General features: G+C 39.7%; 1 protein-coding gene and 1 long non-coding RNA gene across 2 annotated transcripts in view; one reads left to right on the forward strand and one right to left on the reverse strand.

Moving 5' to 3' along the window:
- The window catches only part of LOC117528985, a 29,581-nt gene extending 20,362 nt beyond the window's left edge, over positions 1-9,219 (forward strand). Inside the window, exons 2-3 of the long non-coding RNA XR_004565915.1 lie at positions 997-1,001; positions 9,205-9,219. This is a non-coding gene — a long non-coding RNA (uncharacterized LOC117528985). The remainder of the gene's footprint in view (positions 1-996; positions 1,002-9,204) is intronic.
- On the reverse strand, positions 7,436-25,151 carry znf532 (zinc finger protein 532). The gene is given in 25 exon segments (XM_034191662.1): positions 7,436-8,415; positions 11,601-11,739; positions 11,826-11,938; positions 12,108-12,422; positions 15,671-15,833; positions 19,272-19,448; positions 20,763-20,838; positions 20,841-20,942; positions 22,750-22,857; positions 22,860-22,889; positions 22,892-23,077; positions 23,080-23,179; positions 23,181-23,609; positions 23,611-23,648; positions 23,651-23,729; positions 23,732-23,774; positions 23,776-23,993; positions 23,995-24,455; positions 24,458-24,602; positions 24,604-24,710; positions 24,713-24,779; positions 24,782-24,906; positions 24,909-25,018; positions 25,020-25,099; positions 25,101-25,151. Coding segments are annotated over 25 exon segments (3,966 nt in total). The 3' UTR covers positions 7,436-7,911.
- Between the last annotated feature and the right edge of the window lie 225 nt (positions 25,152-25,376).

Here is a 25,376-nt window from a genome sequence, read left to right on the forward strand (position 1 = left end):
TTGTCATATATTTGATATAAACATGTATTTTTCATTTTAAGCAAGAGTTTATAATGAAGAGATATGAAATAAAAACAACTGCAAATGACAAACAATACAATTTTTTCTCCTAAAAAACCCCAAAACAAAACAAAACAAAAAAATCGTATTATAGAAAAAGTTTTGTCTGCTTTTCAAAATTTTATGAAAATGAATGGAATTTAATCACCTGGTTAAATATGAACACATTTTAGGATTAAATTCATCATATAGTTGGATAAACATATAACAGTATAATAGTATTAACATATAATTGTGAAAGCATGTAAGTTTCCTGAAAATAAAGAAAATAAAATTCTTATGTTTTGAGAACAAAAAGAAAAAAAAGAAAAAAAAGTGCAGTGTGGTGAAGGTCACTCACCTACACTACAGTGCTGTGACAACATCTGTGACCGATTGAGTTCCTGCAAATTATAATTTATGGGATCATTAAAAAAATAAAATCAGAAAAAATAATTGCAATTCAGTATTCCTTATATAAAAAATTTAAAAATAATGCTTTTCAAACTCACAAGGAAAACAAAGTTCTACAACATAAAATAATCAAACAATGCATAAATAATAAATTGAAATAAATAAAATGAACTGAAATGAATAAAATATAAATGTAAAAAAATCTATTAAAACACTAGATCAAATATCAGATTATTGAAATTGCAAATATAATTTTTTACATATCAGATAGTCTTAAGACTAACACATAAAATATCACCTACAGGAGAGACAAGCGGAGGTTTGATGTATTTTCTTCCACTATTTTTTTCCACTCTACCATGAAGCTGTATAACTGGCAACACAACAAACAAAAACTTCACGGTGCACAGTTTCACCACTTGTATTCACACAAGCCTGTGTCATAGGTGTCTTGGTGGCTTTCCTCACTAGTCTCCAACTTGCACAATCAGGCAATTTTTGAGAACTTCCTATTTCAGGCAGATTTATCACACAGTACTGCAGTATTTGTATTACTGATTGATGTAAATCAGACATTCTGACTTGAAAATGTTCATATAGCCCTTCAGTAACCCTGAAGAAAAATGGCTATAAAAATGATAATTTATTGTGTTGTACAAACAGGGGCACATCATTGTTTTGGGTTTGATTTTTACCCGAGGCCAAAATATGGCCATCGGAATTTGCGAAGACTTTTTGTCCGTCCGTCCAGCCGTCCTTATGTCCATATTCAGCATAAGTCCAGTCCTATTATGGCCAGGGTCTTCAAATTCACAGGGAACATTCTTGGGACATAGACCTTGGACAAGTTCAAATGTGGCTAACCTTGACCCATTTTAACCCCTTAACACCCAAATTTATATAGCTGTATATAAAAAAAAATGTTTTGTGTGTTTTTGCCTTTAAGTAGATGGTAAATAATGTTGAGATTATTAATTTCACTTTTGCACACATCAAATCAAATCAAATCAATTTTATTTATATAGCGCCAAATCACAACAAACAGTTGCCCCAAGGCGCTTTATATTGTAAGGCAAAGCCATACAATAATTATGGAAAAACCCCAACAGTCAAAACGACCCCCTGTGAGCAAGCACTTGGCGACAGTGGGAAGGAAAAACTCCCTTTTAACAGGAAGAAACCTCCAGCAGAACCAGGCTCAGGGAGGGGCAGTCTTCTGCTGGGACTGGTTGGGGCTGAGGGAGAGAACCAGGAAAAAGACATGCTGTGGAGGGGAGCAGAGATCAATCACTAATGATTAAATGCAGAGTGGTGCATACAGAGCAAAAAGAGAAAGAAACACTCAGTGCATTATGGGAACCCCCCAGCAGTCTAAGTCTATAGCAGCATAACTAAGGGATGGTTCAGGGTCACCTGATCCAGCCCTAACTATAAGCTTTAGCAAAAAGGAAAGTTTTAAGCCTAATCTTAAAAGTAGAGAGGGTGTCTGTCTCCCTGATCCGAATTGGGAGCTGGTTCCACAGGAGAGGAGCCTGAAAGCTGAAGGCTCTGCCTCCCATTCTACTCTTACAAACCCTAGGAACTACAAGTAAGCCTGCAGTCTGAGAGCGAAGTGCTCTATTGGGGTGATATGGTACTATGAGATCCCTAAGATAAGATGGGACCTGATTATTCAAAACCTTATAAGTAAGAAAAAGAATTTTAAATTCTATTCTAGAATTAACGGGAAGCCAATGAAGAGAGGCCAATATGGGTGAGATATGGTCTCTCCTTCTAGTCCCCGTTAGTACTCTAGCTGCAGCATTTTGAATTAACTGAAGGCTTTTCAGGGAACTTTTAGGACAACCTGATAATAATGAATTACAATAGTCCAGCCTAGAGGAAATAAATGCATGAATTAGTTTTTCAGCATCACTCTGAGACAAGACCTTTCTAATTTTAGAGATATTGCACAAATGCAAAAAAGCAGTCCTACATATTTGTTTAATATGCACATTGAATGACATATCCTGATCAAAAATGACTCCAAGATTTCTCACAGTATTACTAGAGGTCAGGGTAATGCCATCCAGAGTAAGGATCTGGTTAGACACCATGTTTCTAAGATTTGTGGGGCCAAGTACAATACCTTCAGTTTTATCTGAGTTTAAAAGCAGGAAATTAGAGGTCATCCATGTCTTTATGTCTGTAAGACAATCCTGCAGTTTAGCTAATTGGTGTGTGTCCTTTGGCTTCATGGATAGATAAAGCTGGGTATCATCTGCGTAACAATGAAAATTTAAGCAATGCTGTCTAATAATACTGCGTAAGGGAAGCATGTATAAAGTGAATAAAATTGGTCCTAGCACAGAACCTTGTGGAACTCCGTAATTAACCTTAGTCTGTGAAGAAGATTCCCCATTTACATGAACAAATTGTAATCTATTAGATAAATATGATTCAAACCACCGCAGCGCAGTGCCTTTAATACCTACGGCATGCTCTAATCTCTGTAATAAAATTTTATGGTCAACAGTATCAAAAGCAGCACTGAGGTCTAACAGAACAAGCACAGAGATGAGTCCACTGTCTGAGGCCATAAGAAGATCATTTGTAACCGTCACTAATGCTGTTTCTGTACTATGATGAATTCTAAAACCTGACTGAAACTCTTCAAATAGACCATTCCTCTGCAGATGATCAGTTAGCTGTTTTACAACTACCCTTTCAAGAATTTTTGAGAGAAAAGGAAGGTTGGAGATTGGCCTATAATTAGCTAAGATAGCTGGGTCAAGTGATGGCTTTTTAAGTAATGGTTTAATTATTGCCACCTTAAAAGCCTGTGGTACATAGCCAACTAATAAAGATAGATTGATCATATTTAAGATCGAAGCATTAATTAATGGTAGGGCTTCCTTGAGCAGCCTGGTAGGAATCGGGTCTAATAGACATGTTGATGGTTTGGAGGAAGTAACTAATGAAAATAACTCAGACAGAACAATCGGAGAGAAAGAGTCTAACCAAATACCAGCATCACTGAAAGCAGCCAAAGAGAACGATATGTCTTTGGGATGGTTATGAGTAATTTTTTCTCTAATAGTTAAAATTTTATTAGCAAAGAAAGTCATGAAGTCATTACTAGTTAAAGTTAAAGGAATACTCGGCTCAATAGAGTTCTGACTCTTTGTCAGCCTGGCTACAGTGCTGAAAAGAAACCTGGGGTTGTTCTTATTTTCTTCAATTAGTGATGAGTAGTAAGATGTCCTAGCTTTACGGAGGGCTTTTTTTTTATAGAGCAACAGACTCTTTTTCCAAGTGAAGATCTTCTAAATTAGTGAGACACCATTTCCTCTCCAACTTACGGGTTATCTGCTTTAAGCTGCGAGTTTGTGAGTTATACCACGGAGTCAGGCACTTCTGATTTAAGGCTCTCTTTTTCAGAGGAGCTACAGCATCCAAAGTTGTCCTCAATGAGGATATAAAACTATTGACGAGATACTCTATCTCACTCACAGAGTTTAGGTAGCTACTCTGCACTGTGTTGGTATATGGAATTGGAGAACATAAAGAAGGAATCATATCCTTAAACCTAGTTACAGCGCTTTCTGAAAGACTTCTACTGTAATGAAACTTATTCCCCACTGCTGGGTAGTCCATCAGAGTAAATGTAAATGTTATTAAGAAATGATGAGACAGAAGGGGGTTTTCAGGGAATACTGATAATTCTTCAATTTTCATACCATAAGTCAGAACAAGATCTAAGGTATGATTAAAGTGGTGGGTGGACTCATTTACATTTTGAGCAAAGCCAATCGAGTCTAACAATAAATTAAATGCAGTGTTGAGGCTGTCATTCTCAGCATCTGTGTGGATGTTAACATCGCCCACAAAAACTAGATAGTAATATTGGGTATTCTGGTAATGACTTCATGTTATAATGTTATAATAATAATAATGGTATGATGCAAATTTGCGACAACGGGCATACAGGTCAATTTGGTAAGTTGCATATTTGAGTCAGAGATTGTAGCATATATGCAACGATGGGCGTTAAGGGGTTAAGAGGTCAAAAGGTCATATTCTGTTTCCTATTTTTATGCTCATATGCATTATTTTTTTTTAAAATTTATTTCATCGTGCTTTCATTCAGCAGCAGTTGAACTATTATTCTACACTATAAAGTTGAAGAAAATGATGACATACTGTAAATAAAATTCTTTACCATACCTGTAAATGTTCAGTCATTTTAGCATTTACAATATTGTGCAAATACACTTATGAATGAAACCTGAAGCACCAGGTGAAATGAACACAGCAGGGTTTAAATGTTTGTGCCGGGGGGGGGGGGGGGGGGGGGGGTAGTAAGTTACACAGTGCAATGTACAGTAACAACATCACATGCAGTCATAATCCTCTATCGGTGAGTCATAATGATCAGCAGAAGTTTTCTGATAGGAAATTCATAGGAAGAGCTGATTTTTTTTTTTTTTTTTTTGGCCAACATTAGCTCTTACCGCTGGAAGAATTCCTCATTTATTGACATAAAGAACAGTTTGGTAGGCAAGCAAAAGAAATATGTCAAACCAGCAGCAGCAATAAGACATACTGTAATCCACAATTCACAGACTGTTTGTCACATGCAGCTTTACAGCGCAAGACTATTATAATGTTGTTGCCCATGTAGAAAAAGTGATGTCCAACAGTGCAAGCAGAAGAAAACATCTGAGATCATTTCCTGTCATGGGCGGTTTATGTAAAGCATCTATTTTCTGATTACATTCTTAGAAGGCAACATATTTCTTCCCGGTGTAATTCCACATCTTAAACTGAACATTCATTATCATTCCACATTAAACCGACGAACCACAGACAAAACATAAAACAGACACGATGATAATGTTGGCAATATATTTAAGACGTATGGGGTTATTACAGTATTGATCTTGCTTGATATTTATTGTCCAATAGTAATAGCAATGATGTGTTAGTGTAAAGATAGCTGCTGTTAAAGGATAAGTTCACTTTTTACAACCCAAGTCAGATTTAATATTCTGAGTGCACTACTCACCTTTGACGAGTACTTCATTTGCAAGAAATCATTTTCTTATATTAATTTATTTAAGGAAGTAATTATTGACATTGAATAGGTCAGCTGTCATGGGAGTTCTAAATCCACTATATGCTTAAAACAGCATGAAATTAAGGCTAGCAATGTATTGTATAATTATTGGAACATTAGTTGAGATAATGAAGTATCAAGAAATAGCCTCTACTTTGTCTTTTTTGTTGAATATCCCAATTTATGTCAACCGTGTCAATCTTCAGCCCATTTGTCTACTGCTGAGGTCACACATGGATCTTGCCTTGAGAATATTCATTTGTACATTCACTTTCTACAACCAATTATTCCAATTATGGGTTGGGGGGTTGGAGCTTATCCTAGCGGTCACTGGGCGAGAGGTGGGGTATAACATGGACAGGCTGCCAAACTATTGCAGGGTAGAGGTGGGCGGATCGATCCTAAAATCGATAATATCGATATCAACGCTGGTATTGATATTGAACGATCCTCGTGTAAAAAGATCAATACTCAAGCTTTTTTCCTCTCCTGCACACACTGACTGCTGCGCACGCAGATTCATCAAAGTCTACTCTCTGTCTGTAAGAGCAGCACTGTGTTGTGTCACACAACACGGAGCAGCGCACCCTTGTATTGGGGTTTGTCAGCCCTCAGAGATGTCAGAGATTTTGTTTTAAGGTATGTTGAGTGATATTTTTTTAAACAAAAATGTTGATTGTGATAATAAAGTATTTTGTTGTCACGTACAATGTTTGGCGAAATTCTATCCTAGGTCTTTTGGATCCTTTAGATCTATGAAGCTGAAATATGAAAAAGTATCGGTATTGGTATCGATATCGGCGATACTGGGCATGTATTTACTTGTTATCGGATCAATACCAAAATTCCTGGTATCGCCCACCTCTATTGCAGGGTGCGTTGAGAATTTCCTTAAAAAACTAAATAACAAAAATATAGTGAACATAAAATATAACAAAAAAAAAAAAGATTTAAACCAAAATCAGGCCATATAAATAACACAGGTATGACATCAAATATATTGTAAGACTCTCTGGTAAGCTAGCCTAGGTGAAAATGAGACTAGCTTATTATTAGCCAAACTAGCTTGCACAAATGTGGTGGATGTTAAATCTTCAATGGAGTACCACCAGTGGGTGAATAGTCCACGGCAAAATTTAACAATATCACCAACAATCTATGTTGTAATTAATCATAAAATGCTATACACACTGTGGGATTTTAAGACTTGAGTTAATTTAGCGCTATGCTACAGTTGTCATATTAATAACCACGTTTTTTTTCAGTAATTTGTGGAAAAAAAGGGATTTCTGTCATATGTCGCAACTGTCAAAAGTGAGGCTGGAGTGGTGACAATGTTCTAACTAAGGTTGTAAAACTGAGAACTTGTATATTAGTTTCAAAAAAGTTGTGTGCTTTGTATCATGATTATTCAGATACATAAACCTTTTTTCCCCAGTCTGTTTAATTACAAAGAGCTGCCATATGACATTAAAATATTCTCATTCACCTTTACAAACATTCAAGAAAAAAAAAAAAAGACGAGGCTGATTCACATTTGGCCCATACAGAACATTTTCTGTCATCTAAACTGTTTAAATAATGCACAAAAATAGGGGTTTGTAAATCTGTAACTGTTTTATACGGAATGTCATTTGTGTCTGCAATATGGAGACTATTGCTAATAAACTGTTTATTTGTTGACTAACTGTACTGAAGTCTTCTGATATTTAACGTCATTATAACCTTATAAATATCAGAAAATCATTTAAAGACTTCATTTCAGGACTCAACTTTTAATTATTTAAGCCTAAGAAAACAAGAAAAAGGGAGTATTAGACAGCTGTGTTATCCATCTGAAGTACAAAAACTAATTTGATCCTAAACCTTTTCAAGTTGGCTTTCAAGTTGAACTGTAAGACTTCAAACTACACTCAACTACACTCCCAAATATTTCATACAGTATTTTTTTTCTGACATTCTCTGGACATTAGCAGCATCAAAAATTGATAACACTGTTTCCTGTATGAGGATTAATCCCATTACAACAATATATTCACACATCTTGTCCTAGTGAGAATACAACAATGGAAACCATTTAAAATAAAAAGCTCATCTATAAAAACTATCCCAAGGCCTATAGAAACATATATGTGTGTACAAAAAAAAATGATCTTGTTCAATTGATTTGAAGACACATAAAGTGACATATATTACAATATTTGTGTGTGTATATTGTATGCATATTTTAGCACAGTACATATACATTATGTATATAGAGCATGGGAGAACCACTGTGAGTAAACCATGTGATTCGGTTGTGGAACCGTAAGAATTTAAAACCACATTGTTTTACTGGAGAGGTTCTAGTTGCATTTCTTTCACTTCTCTGCCATGCTCAGTCTCTTTGACTTTATGAACGCCATCCCATGTGTCCTCATGTGTGTGTTCAGATTCGCCTCCGTTTCAAACATCTTCCCGCACACTTTGCATTTGGTATTTGGGGTCCCGTCATTGTTCTCATCCGCAACATCTAACTGGTTCTCCCTTTGGCTCTCGTCGTCATCCTTCCCCCGGCCCTTGCAATGGGCAAGGCCTTGCGGCTCCCTTAGTCGATGGACTATAAAGAGGTGCCGGGCTAAGGAGCGGTGAGAGGTGTAGCAAAGGCCGCACTCCTGACACTGGTAAGAAGAGCCGTCGCACTTGTGTTGGGGAATGTGCTTGTGAAAAGCCGTGATGTCCTCAGTGGTGAAGCCACAGACGGCACACTTGTGGACTTTGAGGATGTTCACTTTGAGTCTCTTCAGCGGCTGAGAGTCAGAATCTCTGGATTTCAGGCTTGGAGGAGGATCATCTTCCTCTGACTTTCTCTTGTTGCTGTGTGCCTGTGGATGACAACATATGGATTAGGAATGGCAGGAGAATGTACACTCAGCAGCAACTTCATGAGGTACACCTGCTCCACTGTTGATTAAAGTATTTGTCTCATCAACCAATCATGTGGCAGGAGATTAATAGATTAGATTAGATAGAAAAGTTGGGAAGACTCCCTCAGAGAAACTGAGGTTCCAGCAGCATTGTAAAGCAGCACACAGGGTAAGAAGCACACAGAGTATGGAAAGTGAAAGTAAAAAAGAAAAACTGTTTGCAAATATAAATATAAATACACAAATATAAATACCAGACATACTGATCAACACTGGTTTACTGGCTACTACTGTTCCTCTCCTTCCTGTCCCCTGTCTTCCTATTACTCCTCCTCCCCCTGAGTGAGGAGTTGTACAGTCTGATGGCCTGAGGACCAAAATAGTTTTTCAGTCTGTTGGTCCTGCACTTGGGAAGGAACAGTCTGTGGCTGGAGAGGCTCCTCTGGTTGCTGATGACGGTGTGCAGAGGGTGACTGGCATCGTGACTGGCATATGTTATGATGCATTCCATTTTGGACAGGAAGTCATAATTCCCTGTTATAACCCCGTAGGAACACCCCCTGAAGTCACAATTCCAACTGGTCAACTGCTTTGAACACCACATAGCCCAAGTTCACAATCCAAGATGGCTGCACCAAGCAGCAATAGTAGCTGATATGGAAACTTGAAGGCATTTACCTCGAGTGTGACGTCATACCCAGTGATGACCTCAGACATAAATGGAATGCGCCATTAGTTCAATTCAAGTATTATGAATGGTTGTTGTACTACACGGGCTGGTTTGAGTGTTTGATAAATTGCTAGTCTACTTGGATTTTTGAGTCTAACAGTCTGGATTTTTGACTAGAACAATCTCAAGCATTTACCCAGTATGATCCAAAAAAAGGAGAAACATTCAGTGTGTGGCGGTTCTGTGGGAAAAAAAGGCCTTGTTGATGGAAGAACTCAGAAAATAATTGGTTTGGCCTGATATAAATGCAACCCTAACTCAATTAACCAATTGTTACAATTAATGTATGGAGAACAGCCTCTCTGAATGTACAGTAGGCTAAACCTTGAAGCAGACGGGCAGCAGAAGACCATGCTGGGTGCCACTTCCTGTCTGAGGCTACAGTGAGCATGGGCTTACACTGAAAAAAGAGAATGTTTGAACCAACTTAAAAAAGTGTTACAATTTGTAAATCCTGAATGAATTAAGTTGTTTGAACTTAAGTTTGAAAGTTAAATCAACTCTAACTTACAAACTTAAGTTCAAACAACTTAATTCATTCAGGTTTTTACAAACTGTAACACTTTCTTAAGTTGGTTCAAACATTCTCTATTTTCATTGTACCAAAATCAAGCAAATTAAGAATGGAAAAAAAAAACATTCAGGTGGAAGCATCAACATTTGACATGAACAACATGAAAGCATGGATCTATCCTTGCTTCTACAAATTATTGAGACTGGTAGTGCAGCAGATAACAGAATATTTGCAGCGGAATCCTTCAAATCCGGTTACAAGCACCAAAGTTTGACTGTGTATACCTTTTGGTACATTCATTCATCTTCTACCGCTTAGTCCAATTAAGGGTCGTGGGGGGGCTGGAGCCTATCCCAACAGTCATAGAGCGCGAGGCGGGGTACACCCAGGACAGGACGCTAGTCTGTCGCAGGGCCACAAATAGACAAACAAGCACGGACACACCCACACACACACCATACGGACAATTTAAAGACCCCAATCCACCTAACCCGCATGTCTTTGGATGTGGGAGGAAACTGGAGCACCCGGAGGAAACCCATGCACACATGGGGAGAACATGCAAACTCCACACAGAAAGGCCACGGGAATTGAACTCACAACCTTCTCGCTGTGAGGCAACAGAGCTAACCACTAAGCCACTGTGCTGCCCCCTTTTGGTACATATTTTATAAAAATAATGTTAGCCAATTGAATTTTCAATAGGGGGCCAAGTAGGGGTCAATTGAAGAACTGCATAGGGGTAGAAAAAATGTTCCAATCATATTGAAACCTATACCACATTATGTGTCTGATCACAAAGATTCCAAAAAGGTATAGTTTGGACTATCTATGATTGAATGTTCTGGAGTTATGGGGTAAAAAGAGCAAGCATGGCGACAAAGGTCACTTTCAGTTTGTACAGGGGTCAAAAGTTAAAGTTGCTCGAATTATAGTAAAACATGATGCAAATTATTAGTTGAGTTAGTAGGATTTTAAAAAGGGATAGTTTGCACCATGTGTCATGCTTAGTTATCATGTTATGGGGTAACATATGTCACATGTCATAGAATCCAATGGACGTCGACATTGTTTGACCTTTACTTTGGAGACCAAACATTCAACACAGTCAGAACTATTCCATTTGTTAATTCTTTTAGTTCAACCAATAATTTGCACAACGTTTTACCAAAACTGGAGCAACTTTAACTTTTGAACCCTGTACAAAATGAAACTGACCTTTGTCACCATTCTTGCTGTTTTTACCCCAAAACTCCAGAACATTCAGTCACAGATAGTCCAAACTATACCTTTTTGGAATCATTGTCATCAGATACATAATGCGATATCACTTTCAATATGATTGGAACATTTTTTAAATTTTGACCCTGTGCAATTCTTCAATTGACCCCTACTTGGTCCTCTATTGAAAATTCAAACGGCTAAAGTTATTTTTCTACAATATGTACCAAACGGTATACACAGTCAGATTTTGGTGCTTATAACTGGATTTGAACAATTCTTACAGTTATCTGCTGTACTATGTAGGTGGATGTGTAATGAGTGGTAACTGTGTGATGCCATCATGTCAACATTGACTAATATCTCTGAGGAATCTTTGCACACTTTGTTGAATCAATGCCATGAAGCATTAAGGCAGTTTAGGCAGTTCTGAGGTCAAATCACAGAACACAAGCCCTATTTTATGCAGAACAGTTCACTCAGTGTGAACCAATGCGACCAATATGTAGACCAGGGTATAATTCCCCGGTTACGTTCCCTGTGTGTGTCCTTGTTTCAGTGGGACTCAGGGTCTATGTAGGGCCATCCCAGCACTACCAAAGTGTACCTAATACATTTGCCTATGAGTGTATAATGGAAAGTTGTGCACAAATCACTCTACATGTTCAGTCACAGCACCTTGTTCTTGTCAGGTAAAGCCTCCATATTATCTGGATCCACAGTCTTCCCATCTGGGTCTTTGCATCTATGCTTCAGCTGAATGTGTTGATCCAACAGTGCTCTTTTTGTGAACAGCTGACTCAGAGCTGGACAGTGCCTGTTAAAGTACACACAACCATTAAAATCAAAGCCAAATGGTGTGCAAAGTCTAAACATGACCACGGTGTAAGTGTGAGAACTCACGGGCAGCTGAAGACCTTGCGGAGCCCCTTGTGTTTGAGACGGTTGTGTCGGCACAGACTGTGGGAGGAGCTGAAGGACTTTTCACATTGTCGACATGGATGCTTCTTCAGTGTCTAACAAGAACAAGAGAGGGGGAACATAAAATACATATTCAAAATCCATTACAAGAACAACTGCTGAAATCAGTCTGCTGAGATTCTCAGTCATCCAGATGATGGTATCCATGTAGGGTATCATATAAAATCAGAGTTCTCATATTAAAATATGTCTGAGATCATTCACCTTATCATGGTCCTGCTTCATGTGAGCAACAAAGACCTCCTTGGAGCTGAAGAGTGTGTTGCAGTCCCTGCATGTATATATATTCCTGACAGCCACGGAGTTGTTGTTGTTGGTTTTCTTTAGTGGTGATGTAGATGATTTCTTTTCCTCCTTGTCCTGGCCATTAACTTGTCCTCCATCTTTTTTGTTGTTGTTGCTGTTACTTACAGGGCTATTACTGTTACTGCTGTTCAAATTATTGGCCTTAGTGCTGAGAGGAAGGTTGATGCCCAGATTAGGGGGGCCCTCAATGGTCTTCAGAGTTCCATGGATGGCCTGGAACAAGTCCACAAGAACATATTCACAATGAAACACTTATTTCTGCACTTTATATCAGCAACTTCACGGTGGGGAAGCACGAGGTGAGGCACACGCTGAGGTGTGTCAACCCACGCAAAGCAACAGGCCCGACGGCGTCTCCGGATGGGTGCTGAAAGACTGTGCAGACCAGCTTGCTGGGATTTTCACCAAAATCTTCAACCGGTCCTTGACAGTCTGCTGTCCTATAATGCCTGAAAACCTCTACCATAGCCCCCTACCCAAGAAACCCCCTGTAAAGAGGCTCAATGACTACAGGCCTGTTGCACTCACACAGGTGGAGATGAAGTGTTTTGAAAAACTGGTTAGAAGTCACATCATGTCATTCATAACCCCACTCAAGACCCATACCAATTCGCTTACAAGACCAACAGGTCAACAGAGGATGCTGTGACCGCTGCCCTGCACACCACGCTGACCCAGCAGGAGCAACAGGTAACTACGGCAGTCAACTCTTCATGGATTATAGTTCAGCATTCAACACCATCCTCCCCCATGGTTTTGTGAGGACCCTGCTGAACTTGTCTACCTCATTCCACATGTCCTTGGATTAATGACTTTCTGTCAGATCGCTCACAGAGAGTCAAGATTGGCGCCCACATATCCACAGCTCTCACATTCAGCACCGGCTCCCCTCAAGGCTGCATGCTGAGCCTGCTGCTTTTCACCCTCTACCCCTCTGACTACACCCCTATCCACACCAGCAACACCTTCATTAAGCATGCAGAAGACACCCTGGGGTGAAAGTAAGCCGGTGTAACAGTATAGCTTCCCCCCCGGATAGCTTCCACCCCACCCTGGAAATCTTCCCCCACCCCTGACAGGCAATGATTACAAACAAACAAACAAACAAAAAAACATACATACTGACAAACATATCTTGCAAAACTTCGTTTGGGAAAGATATCAGGGTGGGGGGTAAGATATCCAGGGTGGGGGTAAGATATCCTAGGACATCTTCCCCCCAGGGGATAAGATATCCAAGGGGGAAGATAAACTGTTACACTGGAACGCAGCAGTACACAGTACCGGGAAGCGATATACATTTCTTTACAGCCGGTACGCAGGGGTCTGCCGCAGAAGAGCAACTTTCACCCCTGCATACAACATGAGCCCTTTCAATTTTCAAGCAAATTTCTCCTCACTAAATGTAAATTTGATGAATACACACGCACACTCGCCAACCAGAGAATAATGTCCAGGTCCACTCCATCATCATCATCCACATCCATCCATCACTCATCACACACGCATTAGCGCACGATCGCCAGCCAATGAACAATGTCCCACACCAGCTACGCGTCAACTCCTCACAAAGTTCTCTCACAATTCTGGCACATGAAATAGAAAGTCCATCTTCTCCTGAAAATAAACATATTCTGACGTTTTTCCAATCTAAGAAATACATTGCATAGTCAGGCATAGGGTTGGGTATCGAGAACCGGTTCTTTTTGGGTATCATTAAGAAATGATTCGATCCACCGATATCAATAGTCTTTTTGCTTAACGATTCCCTTATCGGTCCTTCAGAGTGGCCACTGTTTTTCAGGGTGTTTGTCGGGAAAATGATCATTTCTCTACGTTGATTACAGACCCTGCAGCGGCTCTGTAATCAGCCGCTTCTGCAGCGCGACTCCACTTTGAAGCATGAACCAGTGAAGCAGTGCTTCGCTCCGCTGGCTTGTTGGTTCTTTGTTTTATTTCGCTTGATCTTAATTTTTCCCCGCTAAAACCCTAAAGAGATTATGTTTGCTAGTAATATATACCCTTTTATGTTAAACTGACCTGTTATGACCTTCTGAAACAGTTGATAGATGTATTTTATAACTTAAAAATGGGACCGTTTAAGGATCCAGTGACCATTTTCATATTTATTTACTTTAAGACTCAATAAAATGTTGTTGACATAGAAAACCTGTAAAGCCTACTTTTATTACACAGAAAATTCACAAGCAGTATCGATAAGGGAACCGATAAGGAATCGGATAGATAAGCGGAATTGTTATTGGTATTGATATCGCTAATTCTTATCAATACCCATCCCTAGTCAGGCAGCCTGCAAAAAACAGCGTCGTGGAGACATTCCACGTGCACGTTCACAGCAACAGTAAATTAGCGTCCTGTGAAACAGGCAGCAGAGTCAGCACATGTTAGAATCCAAAATCCAACAGACTTAAAAAAATTAAGAGTTTCAGGGTGAAGTGTGTCATCTCCTCTCTGTACATCCTCTGTAAATCTGAGCCATCACTTTTGATTGAAAGCTCAGAAGCTTCATTATTGGAAGTAGCAGCGTTCATTTCACTCTGTCAGCTATCGGGATGTTTCTGCTTTTCGTAAAATGTAAGTCACATGCTGAGCAATGACGAGCAATGCCGAGTAAGACGTTTTCTAGAAAAGAACCTGCTAACTCACTGAGCGAGTGGGATAAATAGCAATACAATACATCAGCAACCACTAATTATTACCGCATATAGACTTACAATCATGAATAGTCTGATGTTGTGTTGCTAATCGTGACATTAAATAACATGCAAAATGTCCTTTAAGTGACGGTGTATATCTCAAAATAGGTGCCACCAAATGGGATTCAGCCTTTTGACTGATCCTCTAATCATCATGTGGAAGCTCAGCATTCAGGCAGCCTGCAGCTCCATTCACTCCCAGAAATGCTGAGCGTCTGTGGGTGCGACAAAATCATGGCATTTATCTAATAACCGTGATGTTTCGAGGCAATGAAAAAACTGTTCCGTGCAGTCCCATTAAAGTAAATGGATGTTCAGCTTCTTAGGGCAAATGCATTGACCATAGATCATATAAGAAAATGATTTTTTGACATCTATGGCATTGACGCAATGGGAATGTATGAGAAATTAACAAAATTGAGTCAGTTGATTTGGGCTAAGTAGCTGATTCTGAATGAACTCATCTTTGAGATAAACGTGTTGTAACGCATTTGTAGTCAATGAAATGTTTACACAACTGTACATATTTGACCATTTAATTTTTGACATTTTAGCTGTTTCCCTTGCAGTCTTAGAGAAATAGCCTCTGCTACAGTGATGCATAACTATTAATTTGATACCAAGAGGCTTATGTCCAAATTTAATTTAAGGTTAAACCCAGATTTACTAATAAACTAAGTTGGGATACATTAAAAAGTTATCTGTGATTAAGAGGTGCGACTTTGACAGTCTTTCTTTGCCTACCTTGATATGATCCAACATAAGCTGCTTCTGCGCGTAGTACATCGAACAGTCAGGGCATTTGAACACGGAAACCTTATGGTTGATGACGTGCTGGTCGAAGTGGGTGTACAGCAGCGACTGCAGGGTGAATACGGTGTCGCACATGGAACACTTATAGATTACCCTGAAAGATCAGAAGGAACTGGTGTCCATGAAAACATCACAAGATTTAATTAGTGTACAAGAAAAAGAAAAATGTGACTCAGTCTGGAAAATCAAAGTATTTATGGTATCCAAGATCCTTACAAGAAATATGAGTCTTTGTACAACACATGTATGGTGAAAAATAAATAAATGCAAATTCCATCCAGGGTTTTCATGTATCCCATAATCCCTTGCGCGCCAGAGAGTCGCTGCAGTCAAAACAACATAGAGAATCCACATGATGACAATTGTAAATGAATATTATACTACAAAAATGTAATTTTTTATGCTTTTCATCACGTTAATAAGAGACTGCTGCATGATACCCTGAAAACTTGCTAAAACGATTATAACGAATAATCCGTGTCTGCTACGTTTAATCTGCGTGGAATTTAATAAATGGAAACCGAATTTCAGACATATTATATATATTAGTCTGGAACAAAGAGGACAAACAGTGTTGTAAAGAACAATAGTAAAGACGTTAAAGAGCAAACTTCACTTCCCCCCAGAACGACATGATCAGGGAGCGAGCATACAACCCCTGGCAAAAATTATGGAATCACCAGCCTTGGAGGATGTTCATTCAGTTGTTTAATTTTGTAGAAAAAAAGCAGATCACACACATGACACAAAACTAAAGTCATTTCAAATGGCAACTTTCTGGCTTTAAGAAACACTATAAGAAATCAAGAAAAAAAGATTGTAGCAGTCAGTAACGGTTACTTTTTTAGACCAAGCAGAGGAAAAAAATATGGAATCACTCAATTCTGAGGAAAAAATTATGGAATCACCCTGTAAATTTTCATTCCCAAAACTAACACCTGCATCATATCAGATCTGCTCATTAGTCTGCATCTAAAAAGGAGTGATCACACCTTGGAGAGCTGTTGCACCAAGTGGACTGACATGAATCATGGCTCCAACACAAGAGATGTCAGTTGAAACAAAGGAGAGGATTATCAAACTCTTAAAAGAGAGTAAATCATCATGCAATGTTGCAAAAGATGTTGGTTGTTCACAGTCAGCTGTTTCTAAACTCAGGACCAAATACAAAAAACATGGGAAGGTTGTTAAAGGCAAACATACTGGTAGACCAAGGAAGACATCAAAGCATCAAGACAGAAAACTTAAAGCAATATGTCTCAAAAATCCAAAAATGCACAACAAAACAAATGAGGAACGAATGGGAGGAAACTGGAGTCAACGTCTATAACTGAACTGTAAGAAACCGCCTAAAGGAAATGGGATTTACATACAGAAAAGCTAAACGAAAGCCATCATTAACACCTAAACAGAAAAAAACAAGGTTACAATGGGCTAAGGAAAAGCAATCGTGGACTGTGGATGACTGGATGAAAGTGATATTCAGTGATGAATCTCAAATCTGCATTGGGCAAGGTGATGATGCTGGAACTTTTGTTTGGTGCCGTTCCAATGAGATTTATAAAGATGATTGCCTGAAGAGAACATCTAAATTTCCACAGTCATTGATGATATGGGGCTGCATGTCAGGTAAAGGCACTGGGGAGATGGCTGTCATTACATCATCAATAAATGCACAAGTTTACGTTGATATTTTGGACAATTGAAAGGATGTTTGGGGATGATGAAATCATTTTTCAAGATGATAATGCATCTTGCCATAGAGCAAAAACTGTGAAAACGTTCCTTGCAAAAAGACACATAGGATCAATGTCATGGCATAGGGTCAATGTCAACGAGCAGATCTGATTTGATGCAGGTTTTAGTTTGGGGGATGGAAATTTACAGGGTGATTCCATAATTTATTCCTCAGAATTGAGTGATTCCATATTTTTTTCCTCTGCTTGGTCTAAAAAAGTAACCGTTACTGACTGTCACAATCTTTTTTTCTTGATTTCTTATAGTGTTTCTTAAAGCCAGAAAGTTGCCATTTGAAATGACTTTAGTTTTGTGTCATGTCTGTGATCTGCTTTTTTTCCACAAAATTAAACAACTGAATGAACATCATCCGAGGCCAGTGATTCCATAATTTTTGCCAGGGATTGTAGCTCACAACAGCTCCCACTGAAAATAATGGAGAGACAGCCTGTGATTCTCGCATGCTTACATAAAACAAACGCAATAACAACATCTAAAAACCCAGAGAATATATTCACGAGAGTTTTAGGCACAAAATAAAAATAGTTTAATGTTGCGATGTTAATGTTGTTGTCCGTGTGTCGCGGTTAACGTGCAGCCTGATCAGAGTGTCTCAATGCAGTTCTCAATGTTACTGACATCTCGCAGCGCGGCGACCTCTCAGAGGTTTTGCGGGATTTGAAACCTGAAAAGGGTGGATGAGTTGAAGTAAAAGTCTCAATTCTGCTTATATGCTCACAAAAGGCTTCTTTCTGTCAAATTTTGTTCACAAGATTGTGTTGAAAGAAATAAGCCTTTTGTGTGCACAGATGAAGTCTTAGATTTTTTTACTTCAGTGCATGAAAAGTGGCAGTGATGGGTACATTTCCGCTAATACGGTAACAGGTTATTAGCTAAGCTATTTTTTATTTTTTTGTCCCATTAGTGTGTTAGCTGTCAGCTAACTTTGAGAACTTTTAGTGGACCGATTTGCTTCCGCTAAATGTAGTTCAGCTAACTTTGACATCTCTAACATTTATAAAATAAAGTGTAATGGTCAAAAATGTTTGCAAACCCTAAAATCATACATCTGTTCCTGTTAGAGCTTATAGATTATTTTGTACTAATGTTACTTAGCGGACAGCAGAATATTGTCAAACTTCTCATTGTTAAACACAAACTATTAAACTGATGTTTAGGTGAAATGCTAACAGATCTACATAGGAAGCCACTTGCTAACATCATCCTCATATCTGACTGTGATTACAGTTGTACTCCTCCACATAAACAAAATTAATATAATAAAAAGTACTAGTTAGCGCTAACTTCAGCTAAATCTTTTAGCAGTTGACTGTTATCACATTTACCTTTAACTTTGCGGATTAGCAGTTATCAAAGATAATGTTTCAGTTTGGGAACAAAAACAAAAGCGTTGCATTTATAGTTTTATTGCGTATAATTAGTACTTTGTAACACTTTGACTTTTATACGAACAAATGAACCCGAGAGATACGGAAAGAGCTATTTAGCTTAAAGTTCAAAGCACTGGCAGAGCTAAAAGAACACAATGTGAACACCTAATCTGAGACACATCGGAACAAAACAACCCAATGTAAAGCCACCATGTCTAAAATCCTCTAAATCCTGTTACTGATGAAGCAGGGAGGATGTTTGGGGGAAGCAGCAAAAAGAATTGGATGTGGATATTGGATAACATTTACATGCATGTGTGTGATGGAAAGGGATTGAGTAGTTAACACGTGACTAAAAGACCAATTTGTACACTGAACTGTGTCTACAGCGTGTGAAGACCTACTTGGGCTCTCCGGCCTTCACTCCTGGATGCTGGGTGTAGGCATGTGAGTGTGCTCCTGGTGCAGACTTGAAGGCCATGGGGCAGATTGGACATTTATAGAAGATCTCACAGTGAGTACTCTGGACGTGGGATTTCAGTGTAGCAACATCAGCGAAGATCACACTACAGTGAATGCAGCTAAAGGGTAAAGAGAGAGGGCACCCAGAGCGGAATTAGTCCCAAAATTGATGTGCTTTTGTGGATACAGATTTGCATTTTAAAGTTGTAATCTATGACACTGTATTCATAATGTAAAATTTGTGACAGTGTTACGACTCTTCATTGCATTTACATTTGCAAGTTATCAGATTACTTTGATGACTTAATGGTTGACAATTTTATCAGTGGGTCAACAGGAAATTTATTTCAAATATGGCAACATTCCTCTTCCAAGTACAATCAATCACATGTGACTTTTTTCATTTAATCAAAGAATCTGATAAATTTTCACACTGCAAATTTCTTTTACAAATAATAATAATTACAAAAACAAACATTTTTTTGTTAGTGGTGTCTCAGTAAGACATCACAAAGATGCTGCTTGTGATTACTCAAAAATATAATGGTTGTATAAACTAATTATGAAATGCAACTCCATTTTTCAACAAATTGCAGATGAGCACCTTAAAAAAAGCAAACAAAAAAAGTTTTATTTTTAAAAGTGACAAGTACTGCAGATTTCATATGTTAATATTTATTTAGAAATTTGAGACAGGTGTTTTTCAACATTTTTCAAAAATGATAGAGTCAGTTAATGTGTTTTAAATCTTTTACACAGTATTCTGTTATCTAGAACATTCAAGTAGCCATAGTTGTCATGCCATCACTTAATGTGCAACATCGCCTCCTAGTGTTTTCCGACTAGCATCATCATTCCGGTCACGGGCACTGCTCTCATTCGCTGAGAATTACTAACGAAAAATGAAGAATCTGGATCTGGAGCACACCAACATGTAATCAGTAGCAATAGAAATGAAACTAACAGTGGCGGCTCCAGAGGATTTTTTCTTGGTGGGGCTTTATGGGGATGTAATTATATAGTGGTGAGTAACGTAGAAATATAACGTAAATGTCAAGTGTTTACTACACATATGTATTGTTGCATCACACAGCAATTCTTGATTAAAAATTGTGACAATGATCCCTCTGACAAGACATATTTGCGAATTTGCAAGCTTACAGCCAGAACAATCGAAAAAGCCTCATGAGCCCCATTCTAGAACAGCCTATACACTGTAATCATTTGAATAAAAATGCCACTGAACAGTTAAAAGTCTTGTTACTTACTTCAGGTCTAAACTCTAAAGTTTCACATCATTAGAGACAGTTTAGAAGTTACATGGATTTAGTCAACATTTTTAGTACAATAGCACATACTGCATGAGACCTTGAACAGTGACTAAAATGCCTGCTAATAATGCTATTTATGTACTTATTCACATACATACTGACCGATAGCCGACTCTCCGTGTGTAATGCAGGCAGTTTTTAGTGACGTGTGACTGGAAGTGGACAGAGCGACAGCTGCACCGCACTCAGGGCAAATGTATGGTGACTTGTGCTGATGAATTCGCTGGTGTGACAAAAAGCTGCACTGATTCGGAAGAAGCATTGGCAGATAGTACATGTTTGCTACAACAGGGAAAGAAAAGAGGAATTTTAATACTAAACATGTTCAAGCTTTCAATCACCCAAGTTACAATGAGTTTCACACCTACAGAGGTTTCACACCTGCAGATACACACCCAATGTAAATATACCTGGGAGAGCGAAGGTGCGTATGAGTGGTGCGTATGAGTGTACCACAAACGTACAGTCATGAAATGACATGAACGAGAAGCAGGGCGCTCTTATCATGATCACATCTGCTGGCAGTGTGTCCAGCCGGCCCTGCACGCGTGTCCTGCTGACACACGTGTCTTGTGGACGGCGCGACGCAGGACAGACACCGCGTCATGTGGAACACAGCTCACGTGCGTGACGTGACAGTCAGATAGCCCGCTGCGGGTTATGATCTGACTGTCCATTTCACCTGGGGGGCAGCCTGTCAATGTGCGGGCCGTGCGCACACTCGCCTCAGCCCACTGCAACAGCGATATATGTTTTTATGTATATCCACGTGAGGACAGCAAGCAGACACTCGTGCGTCACAGTGGGCAGCTGTTAGGTAATGTCCGTCCAAACACGGTTCGTGTTTCCCAGTCGTGACGTCCAGAATCACAGATCTCCACAACCACTCCTGTTGGTGGACAGACTCCCTGTCAGTTCAGCGTACACACCAACATGTCACTGTGTCTGTTTGCAAAGCCACACTCGTGGGGCCCTTAGACAAATTTCACATCCAGCTCCACAGTGATCATCTGCTGTTGTCGTATTAATAGTGTGACTGGCCACACATTTTCTAAGTGCATGCAACCGGTGTTAGATGTTCATGCGTGTCGCCTGGAATTTGTCCGACACCTGCCACGAGAGGGTTCGATGGGCTCTCACAGCGCACACTCTGTCTTTCAGCCTCTGATGTGCGCAAATAGTTGTAGCAACAGGTGTTACGAGGCGTTGGAGACAGCTACGATTTTACATGTATTGCATACGATTCCTGCTTCATGTGCACTTCATGCGCAATTCGGACCAAATTCGCACTATGTGTGAAGGGGTCCTTAATCTGGAATGAAACAATAGACAGAACATGTGATTGGGGATAGTGCCTAAAGTTTTCATCAAATCTACAAATTAGTTACAGTGACTTCAAACACACCTTTAGTGTATTTAGAAACCTGTTTGAAACATTTTTCAGAAGACCATAACCGCATGCAAAATAAAAATAATGATATAATGCATGGTTGGGGATAGTGCCAAAATGTCTGCACAGTTCTGGTAAATTAGTTACATAAACTCAACATACCACTCTTATTTAGTATTTAGAAACCTATTTTGAACATTATTCCAGAGTACATATCAAAAGGAAGACATCACAAGCTGTGCTAAATGAAACCTCAGTATGTCACTGAATGATTCAAAACAAATTCTTCAAAATGTGCCAGAGGATATGGGGTTGAAACAGTGAAACACAATTGAATAACCTGGGATCACACTGTTTTTTGAATTTCATATTTAAAGGCTAAAGTCAGTGCGGGGTTGGTTAGCATGTATGCTACTGTAGAACCAAGTGAACATAACTACTGTATTCAATGTCTTGCAATAAAAATGTTTGAAAAACACAACTACCATGTCTTTGCAGAAATAAGCCCTCATTATGTGATAGTACAAATGAAGACTGTTTTTCATGACTAACACATTTAACTAACCTTAAATTTGTAGTGTCTTTAAATTGCACTTTTGACTTTTGTGTTTTATACAAATCAATATAAACAGCAGTAGTCAGACTGTCTTCTATTCAAACTGCTGTACATTTCATTGAACCACAATAAGTCGTTTTCACACCGTGCACACACACTTGTACCCCACCTGTCACTGGTCTCTGGTGCCTGTTGATAGTGCATGGCCAGAGAGCTGTCATCCTGAAATATTTCATTACACTCCAAGCACTGAGGCTGTGCCTGCAAAGCTTCGATGCATCATCCTCAAGGGCATGGCTGCCACGAGAGGAGTGCTGCCCGGCACTGATATCACTGCAGCTTGTGAACCTCCACCAGACACTTTCCCTTGGTTTTGACCTGTGGCTGCACGTGTTTGGGAGACAGAGGTGGTACTAGTGCAGCTGAGCGAGCTTATCGGGGGTGTTGTGGTTATCATCTGATCTGCAGGATGGGTTTCAGGATTAGGTGTGAACACTGCATGACCACCCCCTTGTCCTTGTGGCCCCTGGCATGAGTCAAGAGGCTGCATTTGTTGTAGAACACAAGATTTTTCGGCGCAGTGATTGCAGGTGACCTCGATGCGCACGCTGCGACGTTCATAGTGGTGAGTTAGGCTTTTCTCAAGTGCAAAGGAATCTCCACATTCTAAACACTTGTAGCCACGAGAAGGTAAGGAGATACACGCTGAGGTTGGAGGGGAGAGATTGGGTACGTACACAGGGACTGGATTTATGCTGCTTAGTATTTTATTAAAAGCATCCACCACAGAACTTTGAGAGCTGCCAAACACCTGAACTTTGGAGACTTTCTTTGAGGTCTGACAGGAAGACCTGTGTGATGTTTGACTTGCTGCTGTGGTTGTTGATGCAGAGACAGTTTTGTAGACCGATCGGACCTGTTGGAGTTCACAGGTAGCAGAGGAGACTGTCTGAGGCAGTAGATTAATGTTACTAATGTGGATTGTCTTTGGCACGAGTTTTGGCATTAGCCAGACTGGAGGCAGACACCATTACAGTTTGTGTTGGATGGCATTAGCGGCTTTCAGGATGGCACTGCTGGCACTCTGCACTGAGGCAGCAGGGTATGACTGTTGCTTTGACGTTGGTTGTTGTTAGCTAGCTTCAGGTTGATGACTGAGAACCTGCTGTCTGACAGCTGAGACGGGCAGAAAGGCTGTCGCCACAGGTTTGATGGTCATCTGCTTTGTAATTTCCAATGAAGAACCTCCAGTGGTGGCTACCAGTGCGGTTGGCCGAGAGGGTCTGGTGGGAGACGATAATACCGGATTGGAGGTAGGAGAAGAAAGCATGGATGAAGCCATAACAGATGGATTATTAGGATGCTCTGCTTTTTTCAGGCGTTCCGGCCTCAAACGATGGTACAACTCTGGTGACTGTGCGTTTAATGTGGCCTGATGAGGTCTTGATTGTTTTAATACGGACCTTTGGGATGACTGGAGTGGTGTCGGTGCTTGAGATGGGTGATCCTTTGCTGCTTCCCTCACTGGTGACACTAGATGGACTATCTGGTTTTGTTGGTAGCTTCTTTGCAGACTCCAGTGTTGGCTCTTGTTTGTGAGACTTCTCTGGAGCATTGGGATTTTCACTGTCCTTCGGCTGAGGACTGTCATGCACAGATTCATTCGGTGTTAAAGAAGAATCTGAGAGCCCACAGTCTGCAGTGTTAGCTTTTCTGGAACTGAGGGATGCTATTGCTGTTGTACAAGAGGGGAGCTTCATGGAGGACTTTGCTTTGATGTGTCTTACAGATGTCGACACATTACTAAGCCCTGATGGCTCTCCAAGGTTGGTGTCCTCTTGTCTGGAGCCTTGACAACAGTTAATTTGGATTCCTTCTCAGGGGTCCTTGTTTGAGGAGTAAGACTGAACTTGGAACCTACCAGAGTGTCACTGTTGTTGTTTTGATCAGGTTTTAGGTTTCCATTTACTTTGGACTTTGAAACATTGTCCACTGAAAACAAGAGATTTCGGATTTTGTGCCTCTGTTTTTGTAGCAGGTCTAAAGAATGACTGACCACCCTGCTTATCCAAAGGGTCATCTACTTCAATCTTTTCATCATCTCAAACTCTTCAGCACTGGAGATGGGTGAACTGATTGAATGTAGATGCTGATTGTCAGCTGGTTGGGGCCTTCCTTTCTTGGTGCTTTCCAACCATTCTTGGTGTAATGATTACTAGATGGCATGACTGGAAGAATTCCATTATGAAGTCCATTATCCAAACTGCCTGCAGGGTGGCGATGATTGTTCTTTTCTGATTGGTTCCACCATGCTCACTATTATCTGTGTTTCGGGTATTCTTGACAATGACACTAACGGCAACATCGTGTCCTGTTGAGGCATGTGAGCCTATCTCATTCGAAGTCACCTCAAGCTGGCTTGTTTGAGATGGATCTCTGTTAATCATGGTGGCCAGATTCAATAGCAGTTTTTGGATCCACCATGTCGGGGATACTCGAAGGCTGCCAGCAGGTCGTCAAAATCTGGCGTCTTCATATCGCTCATGGTCTTGGTCCGATTCTGATGAGACCACCTTAGACATAGAACAACTAGACGAATAAGGAGTAAGTAAGCGCTTAGCAGTGTGTATTTCTATCTCCATATAATGTATTAAGAAGCGATACTAACTACAAGTAGTCATATGATGAGTTACTGTACTTTTTCAAATACTAAGCGTCATATAATTTCACTATTTCTACAATGATAAACAGAGCAGAGATAATAAATTAA

The sequence above is a fragment of the Thalassophryne amazonica genome, chromosome 17 (genome assembly GCF_902500255.1).
Source record: "Thalassophryne amazonica chromosome 17, fThaAma1.1, whole genome shotgun sequence".
Classification (NCBI taxonomy): domain Eukaryota; kingdom Metazoa; phylum Chordata; class Actinopteri; order Batrachoidiformes; family Batrachoididae; genus Thalassophryne; species Thalassophryne amazonica.